Source organism: Zalophus californianus, chromosome 9 (genome assembly GCF_009762305.2).
Source record: "Zalophus californianus isolate mZalCal1 chromosome 9, mZalCal1.pri.v2, whole genome shotgun sequence".
In the NCBI taxonomy this organism is placed as follows: Eukaryota; Metazoa; Chordata; class Mammalia; order Carnivora; family Otariidae; genus Zalophus; species Zalophus californianus.
In genome coordinates, this window is record NC_045603.1 from 67,728,175 (window position 1) to 67,745,923 (window position 17,749).

Consider the following 17,749-nt stretch of genomic DNA (forward strand, 5'->3'; position numbering starts at 1 on the left):
CTGGCTACCCTTTATGGTATGTAATATTCTTAAAATATGCGGTAAGGAACTATTCAATTTACAAATGATAAACTGAAGCTCTGAAGTGTTAAGGCCTGGCCCAAGGTCATGTAGCTTGGAAGCTGCAGCACTGAGAGCTGGACCTTGGGTCTGACCTGTGTCTGCAGTGCCGAGCCGGACGAGGAGCCTGACCTGGAGCCTGACCCACAGGCACTGCTGAATTCTCTTCTGTTTCCACAAGTGCTCATGGAAAAAGGCTGCGGATTCAGGGAAAGTGTAGCTTGACAAAGAAATTAAAACTGGGATATCATCGTGTTGAGGATTGTGACCTGAGAGTAAAATGGGCAGTGAAATAAGCGAGGAAATAGCCCTAGTTGTAAGGATATTTCTAGGGAAGGTGGTCATTCCCCTACTGGGCTGGTATGGAACTTATTCTCCCTGAGAGCTCCTTGTTGGCCTGTGTTTATAAAGAGGGAGATGGAGGGAGAAAGGGGGAGGGAGGAAGGGGGAGGTAACTGTTCAGATTGGTCCAAAGTCTATACAGGTTGCAAAGGACTGTGTTCTGTTCCCTCAAGCTGGTACACATGCAGGGTCTGAGGCTGCTTAGCTAATGACCAGTGAGTGGCTAGCAAAGGCCAAGGGGTGGGGTGGAGAAGAGAGATGGAACCCACCCTAAAGCCCCCCTCCTTGAAGAACCTCTGCCCTAGGAGACAAGGAAGGTAACATGAATGGAACGCAAAGTGCTTATATGTACTTCATTATCAAATAGTTCATATTTTAAGTTGATAGTTTGGAATATATGGTAAAATATGGCAGAATGATAGTTCTTATTTTAGGGTCCTCCAACTATAAGTGGACAGATTTCTATCTCTGTTATAAAAGCACTACTGGATAACTCCTTTTATAGTCCTGTGAGGATTAAGAGAGTTGGTACTTACTGTTATTACTATTACCATGTTTCTATTGAATAAGAACTTTAGCAAATGAATAATAGTATAATGGTCACTATTAGCAACTGCTCCCATAAGAGGTCTTGACTTTGTAAGTTGTGAATAATAATGTAAACACTTAAGAACATTAAAAAAATAACAATCACAGTTACAACTGTTTTTATATGAAAAATAGTATTGGCATCTCCCTCCCATTTTAAAAAAAAATAGCTAACATTTGATTCTTTAGGTAGCAAAACTAATGCATTTTTGGGTTTTTCAAGGTCTTTCCCCTGTGAAGCCTAGGTTTACTCACATTGGTCACCACAGCCAGAATTGCTATTCCTTGCATGATGGGCTGCCATGCTCCGATGTCTTGGGCTTTTTCTGGAACCATGCGTCTATACTGGGTAGTCATTTTCCATGCGTCCACTCTTATTTCCAATATATTGTTCACCAGAGCCAACAGAGGGGCCAGTGGAAAAGAGGCCACAAATAAGGTGACGAACCCAAACTGAATAACTGTCAATGGAATGGACACGCATCATGGAGTGGTGGGTGGATGGAAGGACAACATATTTTCCTTTACTCTTATAAAGAAAAAGGCAAACAACAAACTAAATCCCAAAGAGAAAAGACACCCATGGTAATAACAATGTTCAACAGTGAAAGAACCCAAACAGAAGACAAATGTGAAGTCTCTGGAAAGAAGACTAGTTATAGCTGGTTTCTTTCATATGTATACACTTAGTAGGAATAATATATTTAAAATCTTTAATCAACTAAAGTTATTTGCTGGCAGTAAAGTTGGGGCACTTTGTATTATTCATTCTCTGTTGAAATAATAGAATGTTGGAAGATGATTCGTGATTTAGGGTTAAAAAAAAAAGAACAGGAATATTGTGGAAGCATCTAACAAGTTAAAAAGAAATAAGAAATGGACTTTTGGGAAGGCTATATTTAGAGAATGTTAGAGGAAATATGCTGGAAACAGGCAAATGAGCAAGCTCCCCTGAGTCTGCAAATGCAATGCAGTGCATTCAGAGAATCTGAATCACAGAAATGTATGTGATGAAAGTGGCCTAATAAGGCAAAATATACTTCTTTAGGAATTTTTATCTTGAAGTTGTTGCAGTCTATGTGGTCACAGTAAGTAAAAATTCAAGTGATGGCTTCTAAGTTCTTTTCTTCCTCGTCTGTAATTTATATGGCATCACTATAGACGGGACATCAGAGATTTGGGGCAAGCTGTACCATAGTGGGGGTAAAGGTTAGAAATGAGATGGCCAGAGATCTGAAAGAAACCTTTCAAGTAAATTAGTACAGATAGGGAACTAAGGCTGTGAATAAAAGGAAGCTTTACAGCCCCTTTATGCCTATAGCTCAGAAAAGGGGCAGGGACCAATCTGGCCAGGAAGGGCAAGACTATGGAGGGGTATGTGGGTAGAAGGAATTGCATGCGCTTCTGGTCTGAGAGGCCAGGGTGTGTTGTAGAAGAAGAGAGAGGGCTGGAAAGATCTGGCAGGTCCACAGGCCAGGCAGGAGCCATCGTCTTCAGGGAAGACAGGCAAGGACCAGAGCTGGTGATGTCATAGACACTGACACCAGTGCTTGGTGCTATGCTGCTGACTATGGGTATGCACCACCTACCCCTACAGGAACTCATCCGCCTGCAGGGGCCAGGCAAGAACAGAAATGTGTGGAGGGGGTGCAGTCAACTGTGGTATACTGGCAAGTGCGTAGCCTAATGAAAGGGACTACTCACAGTTGCCACATTGGAATGAGGGTCCAGTGTTGCCAGATCTCCTCGTTATTCAAGAGAAGCCAGAAATTAGGACTATACTGGCAATTAACCCAGTTAAATATCCCAAACAGAAAAGATGCCATTTAAAATAACAATAAAAGTTCAGACTATTTAGGAATAAATTAGTGAGAAATGTTAACACTGATATGATAACGGACTTAAAAAATAAAAACAAATAATGAAAAATGAATGGGTGGTAGGATGTACCATACTCTTAATTGGGCTGACTCAATTTGGGGGACTTATCAATTTTTTTCTCCAAAACAGAATTTCGAATTCTAATGCAAATTTAGTTAATAATCCCCAATAGATTTTTTTTTAACGCTGAAAAGTGATGCTAAAGTTTTTCAAGAAATCTACACAACTACACAAGTAAAATAACAAAGATGGATGCTTGAACTGACAGTATGAGAGACATTCTGAAAAAGGCTAAGATGGGCCAGTTCTAAGAGAAGCTAATGTATATTATTACGCAATGGCAACTCAAACAGTCTAGAGCTAGAGCATTCATTGTATGAATGGGATTTTACTATATTATAAAAAGAGATACTTAAAATCAGTGGATTCAGTATTAGAGCAATTAGCACATCACTGGAAAGACCAGTATGGAGTCCTCACTTCTGACACCAAAATAAATTACAGATGGATTAATTGTAGAAATAATGCACCAGAAAAACCAACATGGTATATAATCTGTTTTGATGTTCAAGGGAGAAGAACTTTCTAAACTTTTGAAATGAAGAACAATAACAAAAAAGACCTATGGATTCTGCAAGGCAAGAAACACACACTGTAAAAACACAAATAATCCTTGCCTAAAATGTTTTCATGACCCTGTATTGTTAACACTCTGCTTTCTTCACCTCACAGTCAAGTTTTCGAAGAAGTAGCTAAACTACTATTTTTCAACCACTCCTTCCTTCCTCCGAGCCCCACCTCCTGCCTCAGCCTTCACTGTGCTCACTTTGTGGTGACTGCCTATTCCTAAACCAGCATACATTTTCAGTCCTTATTTGCTGGATTACTAGGCTGCTTTTGATATGGCCAAACGTTTCCCTCTCAATGGAATGCTTTTCCCCCTTGATTTTTGTTTTACTGAAATATTTTAAAAGGCCAAGGTAGGGTTGTGTATGTGTGTGTGTGTACACACCTGTGCATGTGCACACAAATCTTTTTAAATGCTTCCTAGCTATGGAGTGCGGCTTCTACCTTTCCTCACTGTCCAGCAATGAAGTGTGGGCTTGGGCTCTTGCTTCCTCACCCTGCCTGCATATTTTGCATCATGCTCCTTTTAGTCAGTGTTCAAATCCCTCTTAAGCAACGTTATCACCCTCTCAGATTCTATGTAGACACAACCCTCTGCTACATTTCTTCCAACTGTTCTGCTATTCTTCCTTCTCTTCATGGATCTCTTTCCCCATTTACCATTTTTTTTTTAAGATTTTATTTATTTGAGAGAGAGAGAATGAGAGACAGCATGAGAGGGAGGAGGGTCAGAGGGAGAAGCAGACTCCCCGCTCAGCAGGAACCCCATGCAGGACTTGGTCCCGGGACTCCAAGATCATGACCTGAGCCGAAGGCAGTCGCTTAACCAACTGAGCCACCCAGGTGCCCCCCCCCCATCCATTTACCCTTTAAATGCCCTTTCCTCAGGGCCTCATCAATTCTGTGCCTGGCATGTTGCATCACTCCCATGGCCTCACCTGCAGCTCCTCTGAGCTCCTGGTGGATCCAACTTTCTAATGGATGTTTCTATGGACAGGTCTCACAGACCCCCTCACACTCAAAAATATCCAATGCCTAACCATTTTCTTGAAACCAGCTCTTCTCCTCATATTCAAGCTCCTGGAAATTATCTCAACAATTCTATTCCTCACCTGCTATACTAGTCCTCTCTTTAACACGTATCAAATCTGTCTCCCTGATCTCTATTCCTATGCCTGCTGCCTCTATTTAGGTGTGGGGATTACCAAGTAGTGTAGGTTACCTGGTGTAACCTCCCATAATATCCTTTTCCTTCCAAATATCTTCCATTCTGCAGCAGAATGATCTGATCTTTTTCAACATAAACATTATGTAATTCTCTTGCTTATAAATATTCCAGTGCGTAAGGATAAGTTCATTAAGGTTAGGTTCTAGGGACTCCTGGGTGGCTCAGTCGGTTAAGCATCTGCCTTCAGCTCAGGTCATGATCCCAGGGTCCTGGGAACAAGTCCTGCATCGCTCCCCCTGCTTGTGTGTGTGCACGCTCTCTCTCTCTCTCTCTCTCTCTCTCTCTGACACATAAATAAAATCTTAAAAAAAATAAGTTCTAATCCCCTGGCTAAGCACACAAGACCCGTTAGGACATAGCCCTTGCTTACCTGATATTCCCACCTTTGGATCCTTTGTTCTCACCATACTTTGTTTACTTGCCACTCTTTGAACTGGCCAAGCTGTTACATGCCCTGGTACTTTTAAATGGGTCTACCTCTCTGCATGAAATGTCTATTCTCCCTTTACCATGCTTTAGGTAGACAACTTCCATCCATCCTTCAAAATCCAGTTCAAATATCACCTGCTCTAGGAAGTCTGATCTTCATTCACCTTCTTAACAATCTGCCAGGTATTCACCACCCCTCCCTTGGCTCTCTGAGGGCAGGCACCCTGTCTTCCTTATGTTGATATCGCCACCAATCAATACAGTATTTGGCATTCCAGGTGCTCCAAAAATGTTTATTGGATGAATGAATGAATGAGTAAAAAGAGAGGAGGCCTGCAAAGATGAGGAAATATCAATGTAGGTGGTGGGCAGAAACAGTAGAGGTGAGGGAGTGGGGGAAGACAGGCCTGAGTCCTGGAGAGTGTAGGGGGTGTTTAGCTGGGGTTAGCACTGGAGAGACAGGAAAAGGGGCGGGCATGAGAAGATGCTGAAGAAGTGTTGATATTAATTATAGTAAATTAAATGGAGAAAATAATAGATGAGGGTCATTGTTTTACTAGATCTTTTTAAAACTTAACTTGGAGATGGAGGACAGTGAGGTCAAGTTAGGAAGGGGAGAAGAGGCAAGGACAGAGAAAAACAGGGCCCGCTCCATCACTTTACTGCATTTAATTTGTGGCACCTGCCCCCTGGGAAGCCATCACTAAGTTCTCAAGAGACTGGTGTCTATGTTGTGTCATGCTAGAAGCACAAGGTATTTTATGGCTTCCAGATTTAGTCTGACAGGCTCTTTCTCTATAACCTGTGTCTGAACTTCTCAGAAGTTAGGAACATACACCTGGGGAGGCAATTTTGGTTAACACACCAGGGTTACTTTAATAATCTCCAAGGATGGTGGACATAAATAAAGTAGAAATTTCACTCAAAAATAAAACCCAAAAAACGTGCCATAAAGAACTTCACTGGGATGGTGGGGACAATGTTAATGTAAACTCAACGAACAGCTGTATGTGTGTGTTGAAACTCCAAGCTTAGGTCACTTAAATATTTATGAGTATGAGGTCCAGACAGTGGTGCTCCAGCTGAGGGCTTAAAGATGCAGAGGTCCTGGTAGCCTCCTTGGGGGGAATCAGTCTAGCCAGGGGGACAGGAATACATACAGTCAGATGCCATCAAGGCAGGAATTAAGTGCTGTTAATGCCTAGAGAAAAGAGCAGCGAATCTGTGTGAAAAGTTGAGGGTTACTGCTGAGGCTTGAAAGGAGTTCCTCAGGTAGAGAAGCAGGGAAGGGTGTTTCAGGCAGAGGGGAGTTCTGTCCCCGCCACTGGGCAGAGGGGAACAGAGCTGGTGGCTGGGTACAAGACTCCAGGGTTTTCTGCCGGAAGATGGTTCCCTTCAGCAGCTAGGAGGCATAATTAAAACAGTAGATGGCGGTGCCATTCATGAATATGGGGGGAAAACCAGAAGGAGGGAGTTGTGGTGATGAGACCATCACTGGAGGCACTCTATATTTATTTTGGAGGAACAAAAATAATTCAAAAAGCACTTGGCAATTCTATCTCCCAAAAAGTAAAATAACAAAAAGTAGATTTCACTCTGGTGTTGAATACAGATCAGAAACAGATCAATTTTTCTAATTCATTAGGTATTAGTAAGAAAACAATGTAATAATCTAAAAAAATATCTGTAACAGTTGTTATTCCATCCTTTCTTGTAGGAATTACTTTGTTGGTAATTATTTTAATGAGACTATGAAATTCTAAAAGTCATGCCAACTTCTCCCCAAAGCACAACCTTTTCCTATAACTTCTCGCAACACTATTTATTTGACTAGTCAACTACAGAAAAATAACTTTTTCCAAGATATATTTTTGGTGCTAAAATAACAAATGATATTCTGCCCCAGAATGTTGTTGTTATTAATGCTGGTAATAGCTCCAATAAAAAATATTTACAGTAATGACTCATTTTGGAATCAGAGGTAATTGTCTTGCAGTCCTTTCGAAAATAAACAGAATAAATAAATAAATATAGCTCCTACATTATGTACTGAAGCTATACCCTTAATCGAACCTGGTCATGTAACATAACAAAAGCAAACATGAAATTCAAATCAAACTCCAGGCTGCAAAGTGTTGTTGACTGAAGAAGCTACAAGATGAACCTTTCACTCACTGAAGGAAGCAGATGTGTTTCCATGTATAATGTATATTTTTAAAAGCAATTATTTTATATATAGAACATGATTTAATAAAACCATCCTCTATCTGCAGACTTGTAAACAGGAACCACAAAGAGGTATCTTTGCAAACACACAAACTCCTCTGCATAAAAGCAAGGCCTGTCAACCAAAATGTGTGTTTTCTATTCTCCTAAGCTTAAAAAAATTGTAATTCAGTGCCATGGTTAGCTGAAAGGGCACAGATACAAAATGAGTAAATAGTAAGCCTTCTATTAGATACAAGTGTGTCATGCATAATAGAAAAGACAGTGTTTCCTCTGGAAATGTTTTTGAGAGGTGTCCATTTAAAGGCACCCAAGAGCTCCGAATCAAGTCCAACAGAAGAGAAACAGAGCCCAAGCAAATACTGCACAAACGGACAAAGGCATTCAAGAAAGAAGGGACCTGTCCTAAATCTTAATTCCAAACCAGCAAAATGTGAGTTCTAAATTCAAGCCAGTGATTAGCCATGAGGTCACTCAAGCAACCATGCAAAAATGATGGGCCAGGAGAAAGAGATACACTGTCAAAAGCAGGTGGGAGGTGTGAAAGGGGAAGCCTGTGATCTTTCCTGCCTCCAAACAGCATGCTCCTACAGGCTCTCGGTCCAGGCTGGATCAAATGACTCATTCAGAAGTGTATCCGCCAACAGCTGTGCCGGCGTGGACTCCAGCCCAAGCTGAATCACCTCTAATAATAGTTCTGAGTTCATTCTCAGACAGCATGGGTAGAGCGCACTGGGTAGAGTCACCTTATTTGAAAGCCTGATTGTGTCATTTTATCTAGTGGAGAAAAGCACGTCTTTCTTTGTTTCAATAAGCCAGGTAATTATTTGGGATCCAAAACATGTTCCAATATAATTTATGTCACCTAAAACTTCACTAAGGACTTACTCATTTCAAGATATTCATAAAACAATCCCAGTTTGCCCATGAGCTGCAGGTGGTAGTCTTGTTCCCATCGCGGGGTTATTTTTTCTGCTCTGGAAACTGTGCGACATCGTCCAATTAGGTTCTTGACCCAGCTGCCAAAAAGATCAAACTATAAATTAGAATATTATCAAATTATTTTGCAGATATCTCAAGCTAAACACACAATCTTCCCAAGAAATTAATTGCTTGTTTTCATGCTAAATTTCTCTTTATTTCTGCCTCCCTATCCCCAAATATTTTGAAAAACTATTATTACCAGGTTTTATTAAAATTGTAACTGCTACCGTTTTTTCACCCAGCTCCTTTTCATATGGCAGTTAGTTTTTAGAAATAGTTTCTCTCATTTGATTAACTTTAGTTCCCCTCCCGCCCCATTTGGCTGCTATTATCCAAAATGGTCTTTCCAGTACGAAATCACCAGAGAAAATGAAATACAGACAGACACGGTATGTGAGCTGGTGACCATGCCATGGAGAAGAATGAGGCAGAGCAAGGAATGGAGATGGTCTGCGTTTGTGGTACGGGGAGTGGGGCAGTGGCAGGGAAGGGCTCAGGAGGAGTGACATTTGAAAACAAATATGAAGGAGGTAGAGGGAGAGAGTGACTACGGAGCCCCAGGGGCAGGAGCACTGCAAGGAGCCTGGTGTGGTCCTGGGCTAGAAGGAAACCACTCTGGCAGTTCTGAGCAGTGGGGAGCCTAAGAGAGACCACTGTGATGATTCGGGCATTTTTTACTCCGGGGGAAGCAGCGAGCCATTAAAGGTTTCTGAGAGAATGGGGAAATGGGGATATATTTTTATTTTAGATGAAACAGGTCTAAGACCATATTTTAAGCTGAATAAGTCAAGAACCTGGGTAGTGAAAATGCCCAGTGCTCTGCTCTGTCGGACACCAGCCCCACAGAATCGTCTGTTGTCTCTTATGTTATTTTCTTTCTCAATGCCTCCAGATAAATGTGCCCCCCCCACCTTTTATGGCAATTTTTCCTGAAAAGAAATTGAAGTTGGCAGTGAAATGAAGTGTGCACCTGTAGTCTAAAGAACCGTTGTCCCCTCAGGCAACAGCTAGCTTGTGGTTTCCTTGTGGAACTCACCATAAGGGGCACAACAGCAGCAAACAACTTCAAATACAAACATCTGGGCTAAGCTTTGGATGATTCAAGAACATGCTTGTACAGATTTTCAAATTCGGATAATGAGAAGCTTCACCCTCCTGTAAAGACAACTCTCGAGGTTGCACATGCACCCCCGCCCGGAGAGATGAATTACAAATAGCCTGTCATGCTAAGTGTCCTACTGGTCTCTGGGGTCCCTTTACTGACCACTCCCCAAGGTTCACGAGGGGGAGACTGCTCTACAACAGAACAAGCCCCTGGCTTCACGATCTTGCCCCACTTCTTTCTCTTCTGTGACATTAGGGACACAGCAGGAGGCTGTGGAAAGTGGAGGGGACACGGCCTCAGACACCCCTGAATCTGAATCCACACTTCATTGCTTACTATCTGACTTGCGTCAAATTCAAATAAAATCAGGTGATAAAGCCTATACTAACAAGGGTTTCTGTCAGGATTAAATGATTCAGAACAGATAAAGTATTTAGCACATTTTCTAACACATCAAAACCCCCTTCACAGGATTTTCTTTTGACCAATACAGGCTAACTGGCTGAGGCTGATGGTAAACATGGCCTCAGTGACTTGGAATCTTGGCCTGGGGACACCCAATGCTGTCTTGATGGGTGGATCTCACTTCAGCACTTAGAAGGACCCGCAATGCTTGTTGCTAGTGTTACTTCCTATGCCCCATCCCAAAGCTCTGTAATCAGTCAAGTCTAAGGCAAGGCTGGAACTTGACGGGGGCCTTGTGACACAGGTGGCATCATCCATCACCCTTCATGACAACCAAACTCGAGATTCCTGGTTTCTGTTGTTTTGTTTTGTATTTTTTTGCTCTGCCTCACACTTCCAGCCTCAGCCTCTGGACAGAATCCTCATGGCCCAGAGAAGCATTCTTTTACTATAGGGGCTCCAAATCCATTACAATTTGGACTGAGGATGAAACTTCTGTCCTGGCAACCACTTGCATGACCAACTCATCTAGCGCTTCCTTCTGGTACTGTTCTGCCTTCCTTCACCCATAATAGGTCATATTAGAAGTCTTTCTGACTAGCTTTCTTTTCTGAGCTACAGACTCTGAGCCTCTTGTTCAGTCTTCCTGAGTTGAACCACTTATCTGTAGTAGGAAATCTTGGGCTGTCATCCATTCATCACTGTCCTCAGTCTTTTGGGTTTTCTAGTGGGTTATGAATCTAGTGCAGAGATATCAATCTTGACTGCACATGAGAATCACCTAGAGAACTTTTTAAAAATTCAGATACCAGATACCCGTGGCCACGGTTGGAAGCTTCCTCCCTCTAGCAGGGGTTACAAAATAGTCTTCTTAGGAACTTACCATGCATACTAGCAATAAAAGTTGTAACTGTAACTGTAACTGTAAAAAGTTACCCTTCCCTAAGTCCTTATTATGTGTAAAGCATGGTATAAAACACTTTATACCTCATTTTCTCCTTGTTTCTTCATTATCATATGTAATCCACATGCTACAGATAATCACCATTTCTATTTAAGGATATTCCACAGTATTCCCACTTGCTAATTTTGAATACAAGCATCCTTCACTATCTGACTCTATTTTACTGTTCCTGAAAGTAAAGGGTCAGTGTGGATAGTGAGGGATAGCTGTATTTAGGGTTCTCTTATCGTATGTCTTTGGTTCATCCTCTAGCCAAATCAGATCTTGAGAAGGGTATTTTCTCTTATAATAGTTTACTGTAAGTAGTGCATACCCATTGTGAAAAATACAGAAAACATATAATGGATTAAAATTACAGCCATCCATTATCTAAATACCAAAGAACAATGCTATTGGTACTTTGGATATTTAACTATAATTATGTTCCTTAACATTTTATCATAAAAACTTCTCCAGAGTGAGTGGCTCCATGCAGCAATGGTATTAGCCTTTTGTCAAGCACAGAATAAAATTCCGGGGAATGCCTCAAATATCAAAATACTAAGTGAGGCTGGGATGGACAAAGGGCTCTAAGCTTGTTCTCTGGGTCCAACAAACAATTGTGTTACTTTGCTGATGTTATGTATTTGAAGCCTATGGCTCACTCATTCACTCGACTGGTGCTGGGGAGTGTCTGCTAAATCCTAGGTACTGATTTAGGTGCCAGGGGGACCCCAAAGGGAACCGGGGTCACAGTGCAAGAGGTGCTTCTTCATTCGCTCCAGGAATCGACACTGAGGATCTCAAGTGGGGTGGGGGTGGAAGGCGGCAAGTTTATGGTGACATTCATTTCATTATGTTCCTTCTGACATATTTAAATGGTGTGAAAACAGCTACTGACTTACATGGCTTTTCTCTCCCTTCCTGTGTATTTTTGGGGTGGGGGCAGTTTTGGGAAGCAAGAGTAACTGCTCTTTCACTTTGTGTGGAAATAGTAAGAAGGAAAGTGGCACCTAGCCCAATGAAGAGTGATTGAGAAGAGCCCGAGTCACTCTCTAAAGTGGCTAAAATTTCGCATTCCCAGTTTTCAGACAAGGGAAGATAATTCACAATGTACTGCCCCTAAGTATTTTAGGCCAGGGGTAGAAATAGCTGAACAAAAAGCTTAGCTTACTAAAATTTTGCAACAATGGCCTCACTTGAAGTGCAAGTATAAACAGACCATGGATACTATATACATCCTTTATTTTTAAATATTTCATGTGAACAAGTTTCATTTCATACGAATTTCTCAGTACCAGTTTAAGAAATATATGCTCCCCCCCAACCAAGAGCCACTATTTTTTTAAAATCAGAAAATAGCTCACTGACAACCAATTAGTTCTCAAAATTTTGTTTAAATAACAGCCTACTTCCTTCAGAAAAATTCTTTTTACTAATCTGAGTTAAGCCTTTCCTCTATTTGATATATTTATTTTCATATCCAGTATTTGTGCATGACCTACTTCTACTCATTTGGAAAAATGTGAATATGAACTCAGTGAAGGTAAGGGTTGTTTACTGCCTAGTAAGGCCCCAAAGCATTAATTTTACAGCTAAGATCAGAATCCATTTTTTTATGAGGTGGGGAGAGGTGAGGAGAGAGCTGGTAGGGAGGAGGAGTGTCTGTTTAGAGATAGACCCTGACAGCTTACATTGAAGGTGGAGGATAAAGCCTGGTAAAGGAACATGGAAGGGCACATGGAAACCCAGAGGTCTCTGCTCTACAAAGACAGGGAAGAAAAAAAAGAGGTTAAATGCTCCGCAAAGAGAATGAACAGGAACCTGGTAACAGGGAAGAGAGAGGAGAAGCCAGGGGAAGGAGGAGAAAAAAAGAGAGGGGGAAAGACAGGCAGCAGAGTCTGGAGCTTACAAAGAAGGGTGATAGGAAAAAAAAAAATCCAGTTATATATAGCGGGAGGAAAGACTTTTAAAAGATGGGGGGTTTTAATTTCAAAATTAAAGTTGTTTGGGTTTCTGGCTCCATGTCCCAAATGTCAGTAAAGGCTGCCTGTGTGAGTGCTTTTGGAGGACACTGAGGAGAGAGGCCACAACTGGCATTTGGGTTGGCATAAGCAGAAAGTATAGATGTGGGAGGCAACACAGGGGAGACATCAAAAGTTTTGTGAGAACAGAAACTCAGAGCCAGAAATTATCTTGACAAGGTATGTGGGGTAGTCAGAAAAATGGTCCCCCAACAGATATCCACATCCCACTCCCCAGAACATATGAATATGTTACGTTACATGGTTAAGGCAGAATTAAGTTGCAAATCAGCTGACATTGAGATTTTCCTGGATCATCCAGGTGGGCCGAATGTAGTCACCAGGGTCAATCAAAGGGGAAGAGAGAGGGAGGGACAGAGCTAGGGGGATGGGACGACAGAAGTCAGACACACAGCCACACTGCTGGCTTTGAGATGAGAAAAGAAGCCATAAACCATGGAATATGGACAGCTCCTAGAAGCTAGAAAAGGCAAAGAAACAGATTCATCTCAGAGGCTTCTGAAAGGGATCTGGCCCCTGCCAACACCTTGACTTTAGCCCACTGAAACCTGTGTCAGACTTGTGACTTCTAGAACTGTAAGATAATGAATCTGTGTTCTTTTGTGTTTTTTTTTTCCATTGTTGTCCCATTACCATTAGGTTGGTGGTAATCTGTTCGGCAGCAATAAAAAAGGAATATAATAAGCCCCCTGAAAATGTGCAGAAATTGAGACAGCACTGGACTATTCACTTTGATATAGGATAGGGCTTAAGTGAAGATTTAAAAGGACAGTGTGACCTTGGCTAACATGTGACACTCTCATCTCTTAGGGAAAGAAGAGGAAGTCAAAACATTTGTGGTTATTATTTTAGACGATTATCTCTTAAAACATTATGTAATCTTGTGCCTTAGGACCTTTCTTGTTGAAAGCACATGGGTTTGGAGTCCTGGGATCTTGGATTTGAATCCCACAGTAGCCTCTTATGGATAATGAGAACATGGGTAAGTCATTTAACCGCTTTAAGCCACAGAATCTTCATTTGTATAAGGGAGATAAAAATAAGGATTGTCTGAAAGATTAAATGAGAGAGATCTATCAAGCACTTAATACAGTGACTGGCACATACTAGGAACTCAACAAATTACTACTCTTGATTTTTTAAAGCATACTATAAGGGAGGAGAAAGTCATGAGAAGTTGGAGAAATATTTAGTTCACAGCCCCAACAAAGGTCATCTCTCCAAGAACTAGGATCAGTCTGCTACCAACAATGGGCTAATAGGCATAAACTGTAGCAGATGGTGATTTAAGTTAAATATAAAATTTTTTTCTTTGTAACATAATTATTAAACACTGGATATATTTACACCGTTGGTTGGACCATCTTGTCTGGAGACCTTTAATAAATAGAGTTTACTCTATTTTAGAGGGGGGCATGCAGCTGTGTGAACACACAGGCAAATGATTTGGATGGGTGGGCTGTTCTCTCCCCAGTCATAGCCCCAAGATCATACAACTTCATACTCACGGAAGTAACACCTCTTGTATGTTATTCCAGATTGCTTTGCCTCCCATGATTATCGTCAGCTGTGTTGTCAGTTCAAGGAGACAGCCACCTGGGTCACACTGGAATATTACAAAGAAAATCCCATTTAAATTCTAGATGGGTCTAACATGAAATTGAGTCATTAATTTTACTTTTTGCTGATATTTATTCTGTTGAGGTGAAAATCTCAATATACAGTGAAGAAACTCTTCATTGGGCACCTGGGAGAAAACATGAAGCAGCTTAAATTGTCAAGAGAACCCAATTCTAAGTTCGTACCTCTTCATTTCTGTATTTTCCCAGCCAATAGACTGGGTCTCCTGGATAACCTACAAATTTGCCCTTAAAGAATGCGATGTAGAAGCATGAAGAATAGTAGTTGACAAACTGGAATAAGAACATCTTCATGGTCAGGCTGTTCTCATAATCAGTCTGGGTCCTTGGGAGTTCTGTAGTTAAATAAAGGTAAGATTTTAAAATTGTGAACAGCTTTGAGACCCTAATCAAAGACACTGATACATGAGTTAACATGTTTTAAAAAAATACAATTCACACTGTTTCCGTTTAAGCTGTTTTGAATTTCTTAATATAGCTACTGTGTTAACTCCAAGTTTACACATTGTTATGAGTCCCCCCTCCCCCTTCCGCCAAAAATACAATATCCCATATGGCAAAAATATTCAAGGATTCCTTAAAATTTACGAGCCCAGTGTTACCAAATGGACAAGGCTGTGCTCTCTCAGGTCTAAGTGGACAAAAAAATTATTTGTGAACAGCCTGCTAAATGACACTCTCTTGTCTTCCTGGATTGCAACAAGATAGGACTGTTGAAACAAACAAAACAAGGGAGAACTAGTTATAAGCATTTGGAGAAGACAAAACAGGTCATCCTTCTAGTTTAGAATTTAAATCAGTCTGATCATTTTCAGAAGATGACCACTGAGCAGACCATTCGGACAATGACCCAGGCATATGCAGCATGTGGGGAGCGCTTAACTCTGACCGCTAAGCAGCTGCCTGGGATACAAGCCAGGGAGAGAGAAACATTTATTACAAAAGCGGGAGCTGATGAGAACATAGCTATATTAATATGAACAGCATGGGGGGAAGCCACGCAACAGTGTGATTACTTGTCCTCTCAGCAAAAGAGGAGCATATTTGCCACTGGAACCATGACCCTATTCCACTTATTTGCAATAAAGAGACTATTTACTTTCAACAATAGGGTACGTGATCTAACGTAATTGAAAATATTATTCAGCGCTGATCTGTTTACACAGAGCTTGGACATTATAATGATTGTCTTTGCTTTGTCCCTTTTGCTAATGCAAAGCTGTAGATAATTCATTTCCCACACAGGTTAGATAAAATATGTTTACACTTGAAATTTTCTAAAATTTGTAACATACCGAAATTGAAATGCCTAAAAGAGACAGACTCTCTTTTTCACCAGGTTCTAAAAATGTCTTACAAATGACCTAAGCTATAATAGGACCTTACCAAAATTCGTAATCATGATGGCTACTTTTTCATATATGATGTTCAGAATCATGATGATGACAAAGCTGATGAGGGAAGCTGTGATAGACGTGGCTGTCTGTGGAGTCAGGTACTTCTGGATTGAGTCTGTCCCATTTAAGGTCTCGGGAAGTTTGGTAGAAAACACAATGAACACTGAGAGCCTGTAGACAATGATCCCAATAACGGAAGCAATGATCAACAGGATCTGGAAGCACAATAAACAGCAATATGAGCTTCACGAGTAGTATTTTTACATTTCAAAATGCACCCCTCTGTGTGAATGGACAAGGTGCATGTGTGAAGTGACGGGGACTCACAGAACTGCCACGAGAAAGGTGGAAATTGGTCATGTTAAATTTCAAAAAAGGGAAAGGAATGATGGAGGTCAGAAGAGAGTGTATCCACTGAGGGAAAATGTTAACAATGGGAGAAACTGCATAGGGAGGGAAGAATACATGGGAAGCCTGTACTTTCTGTGCAGTTTGGCTGCAAACCCCAACCTGCTCTAAAAAAGATTAAAAAAAAAAAGTATCTTCAAATGAAGAAAAAGCAGAATAGCAGAACCTGTGAAAACATCTCTCCTAGAGTTACGGCATCCTGTAGGGTATGCATTAAAGTTTTTGCTTAGTTATCATCCATTAAGGGGACATATTTCCTTCCAACAGAGAACCTAGCGCTGGTTCAAGGGTCAGTAGGTGCTAGCTTCTGTCTTAGTCACCTGCACGAGGTGAGATTCTGAACAGGAAGAGGGAGGCTACAGACGTGCCCGGAGGGAATTTGGAGAGGACAGCAGGTATCGGCTGATGAAAGCTTCACACACTTTTCACCCTTAGATCTTAAGATCTGAAATGGGCAGTGATTCATACCTGCATGTGCACAAGATTCATTTCACTAATCTGCTGTATTTTTGCCGGCACAGACCCATGTCAGTGTGGGGGCGGTGGGGGGGACGCGTCTGAAGCCCAGTTTGTATGTAGGTGGTAGGATGTCACTTCCTCGCTAGGCAGGTTTTCTCCCGCCCCTGAGTAATGCACACCGAAGGGTACCCTTTTTAAACTGTTTTCCCTACATCTACTTTCTTGGACTTACTCCAAAGCATGCAGTCGATGTGCCCAACTGCTTGTGATGACTGCTACCAGAGAGAAAAGCTACGGACAATGTGCATTTCAGGGCCAAGCAAATCACGCTGTGTTGTTTACAGCAACAGAGGGAGGCTGGTTTCCACCTGTGGAGATTTCAGGTGGGGCCCCGGAGCCAGGTTCCTGCATTGGAAGCCCAGCTCTGCCTCGAGCTGTAGGACCTTGTGCAAATTATTTAACCTTTGGGGCTTCAATTTCTTTGCCCATATAGTGAGGGATCCTATTGGGAACTAACTTACAGAATTGTTGGGAGGATTTAATGAGTTACTCCAGGTAAAAACACTTAGAACGTTAAGCCCAGGCACATGAAAAGTACTATATAAATGGTAGCTGTGAATATGGTGACTGAAGTGTTAACAAGATGCTTTTCTTACTTTTAAAAGCCATCAGTGTGTAGAGAAGGCATGATATTTCCCCTTCTAATTTCTCTCATTATCTCCTTCCCTTCACAGTTAGGGCTTAATACTTGTGAAAGGAATGACATGTTTGTGTGCGTGAGTACATGTGAAAATTAGCCCAGGCAGAGAAAATATATTCGAGAAGGTATGTCCAGCCTTCCTCTCTGAGCACAACAAATATAGGCCATTTAAATCATACATATTTTTTTAAAAATCTCCATAATAATTTTTTAAATTACTAAGTAATTATAATAGTTGAGATTCTTTAAATGCTTACTCTTCACCTCAGCACACACATATTT

General features: G+C 41.3%; 1 protein-coding gene across 5 annotated transcripts in view; it reads right to left on the reverse strand.

Moving 5' to 3' along the window:
* ANO6 (anoctamin 6) overlaps positions 1–17,749 on the reverse strand; it is a 186,251-nt gene that overhangs the window by 11,585 nt on the left and 156,917 nt on the right. For all 5 annotated transcript variants that reach the window (XM_027592751.2, XM_027592749.2, XM_027592753.2 and 2 more), the window contains 5 exons: positions 15,890–16,115; positions 14,669–14,838; positions 14,372–14,469; positions 8,270–8,400; positions 1,246–1,451 (listed from right to left, as the gene is read on the reverse strand). In XM_027592751.2, the coding sequence (XP_027448552.1) occupies positions 1,246–1,451; positions 8,270–8,400; positions 14,372–14,469; positions 14,669–14,838; positions 15,890–16,115 (831 nt within the window). The remainder of the gene's footprint in view (positions 1–1,245; positions 1,452–8,269; positions 8,401–14,371; positions 14,470–14,668; positions 14,839–15,889; positions 16,116–17,749) is intronic.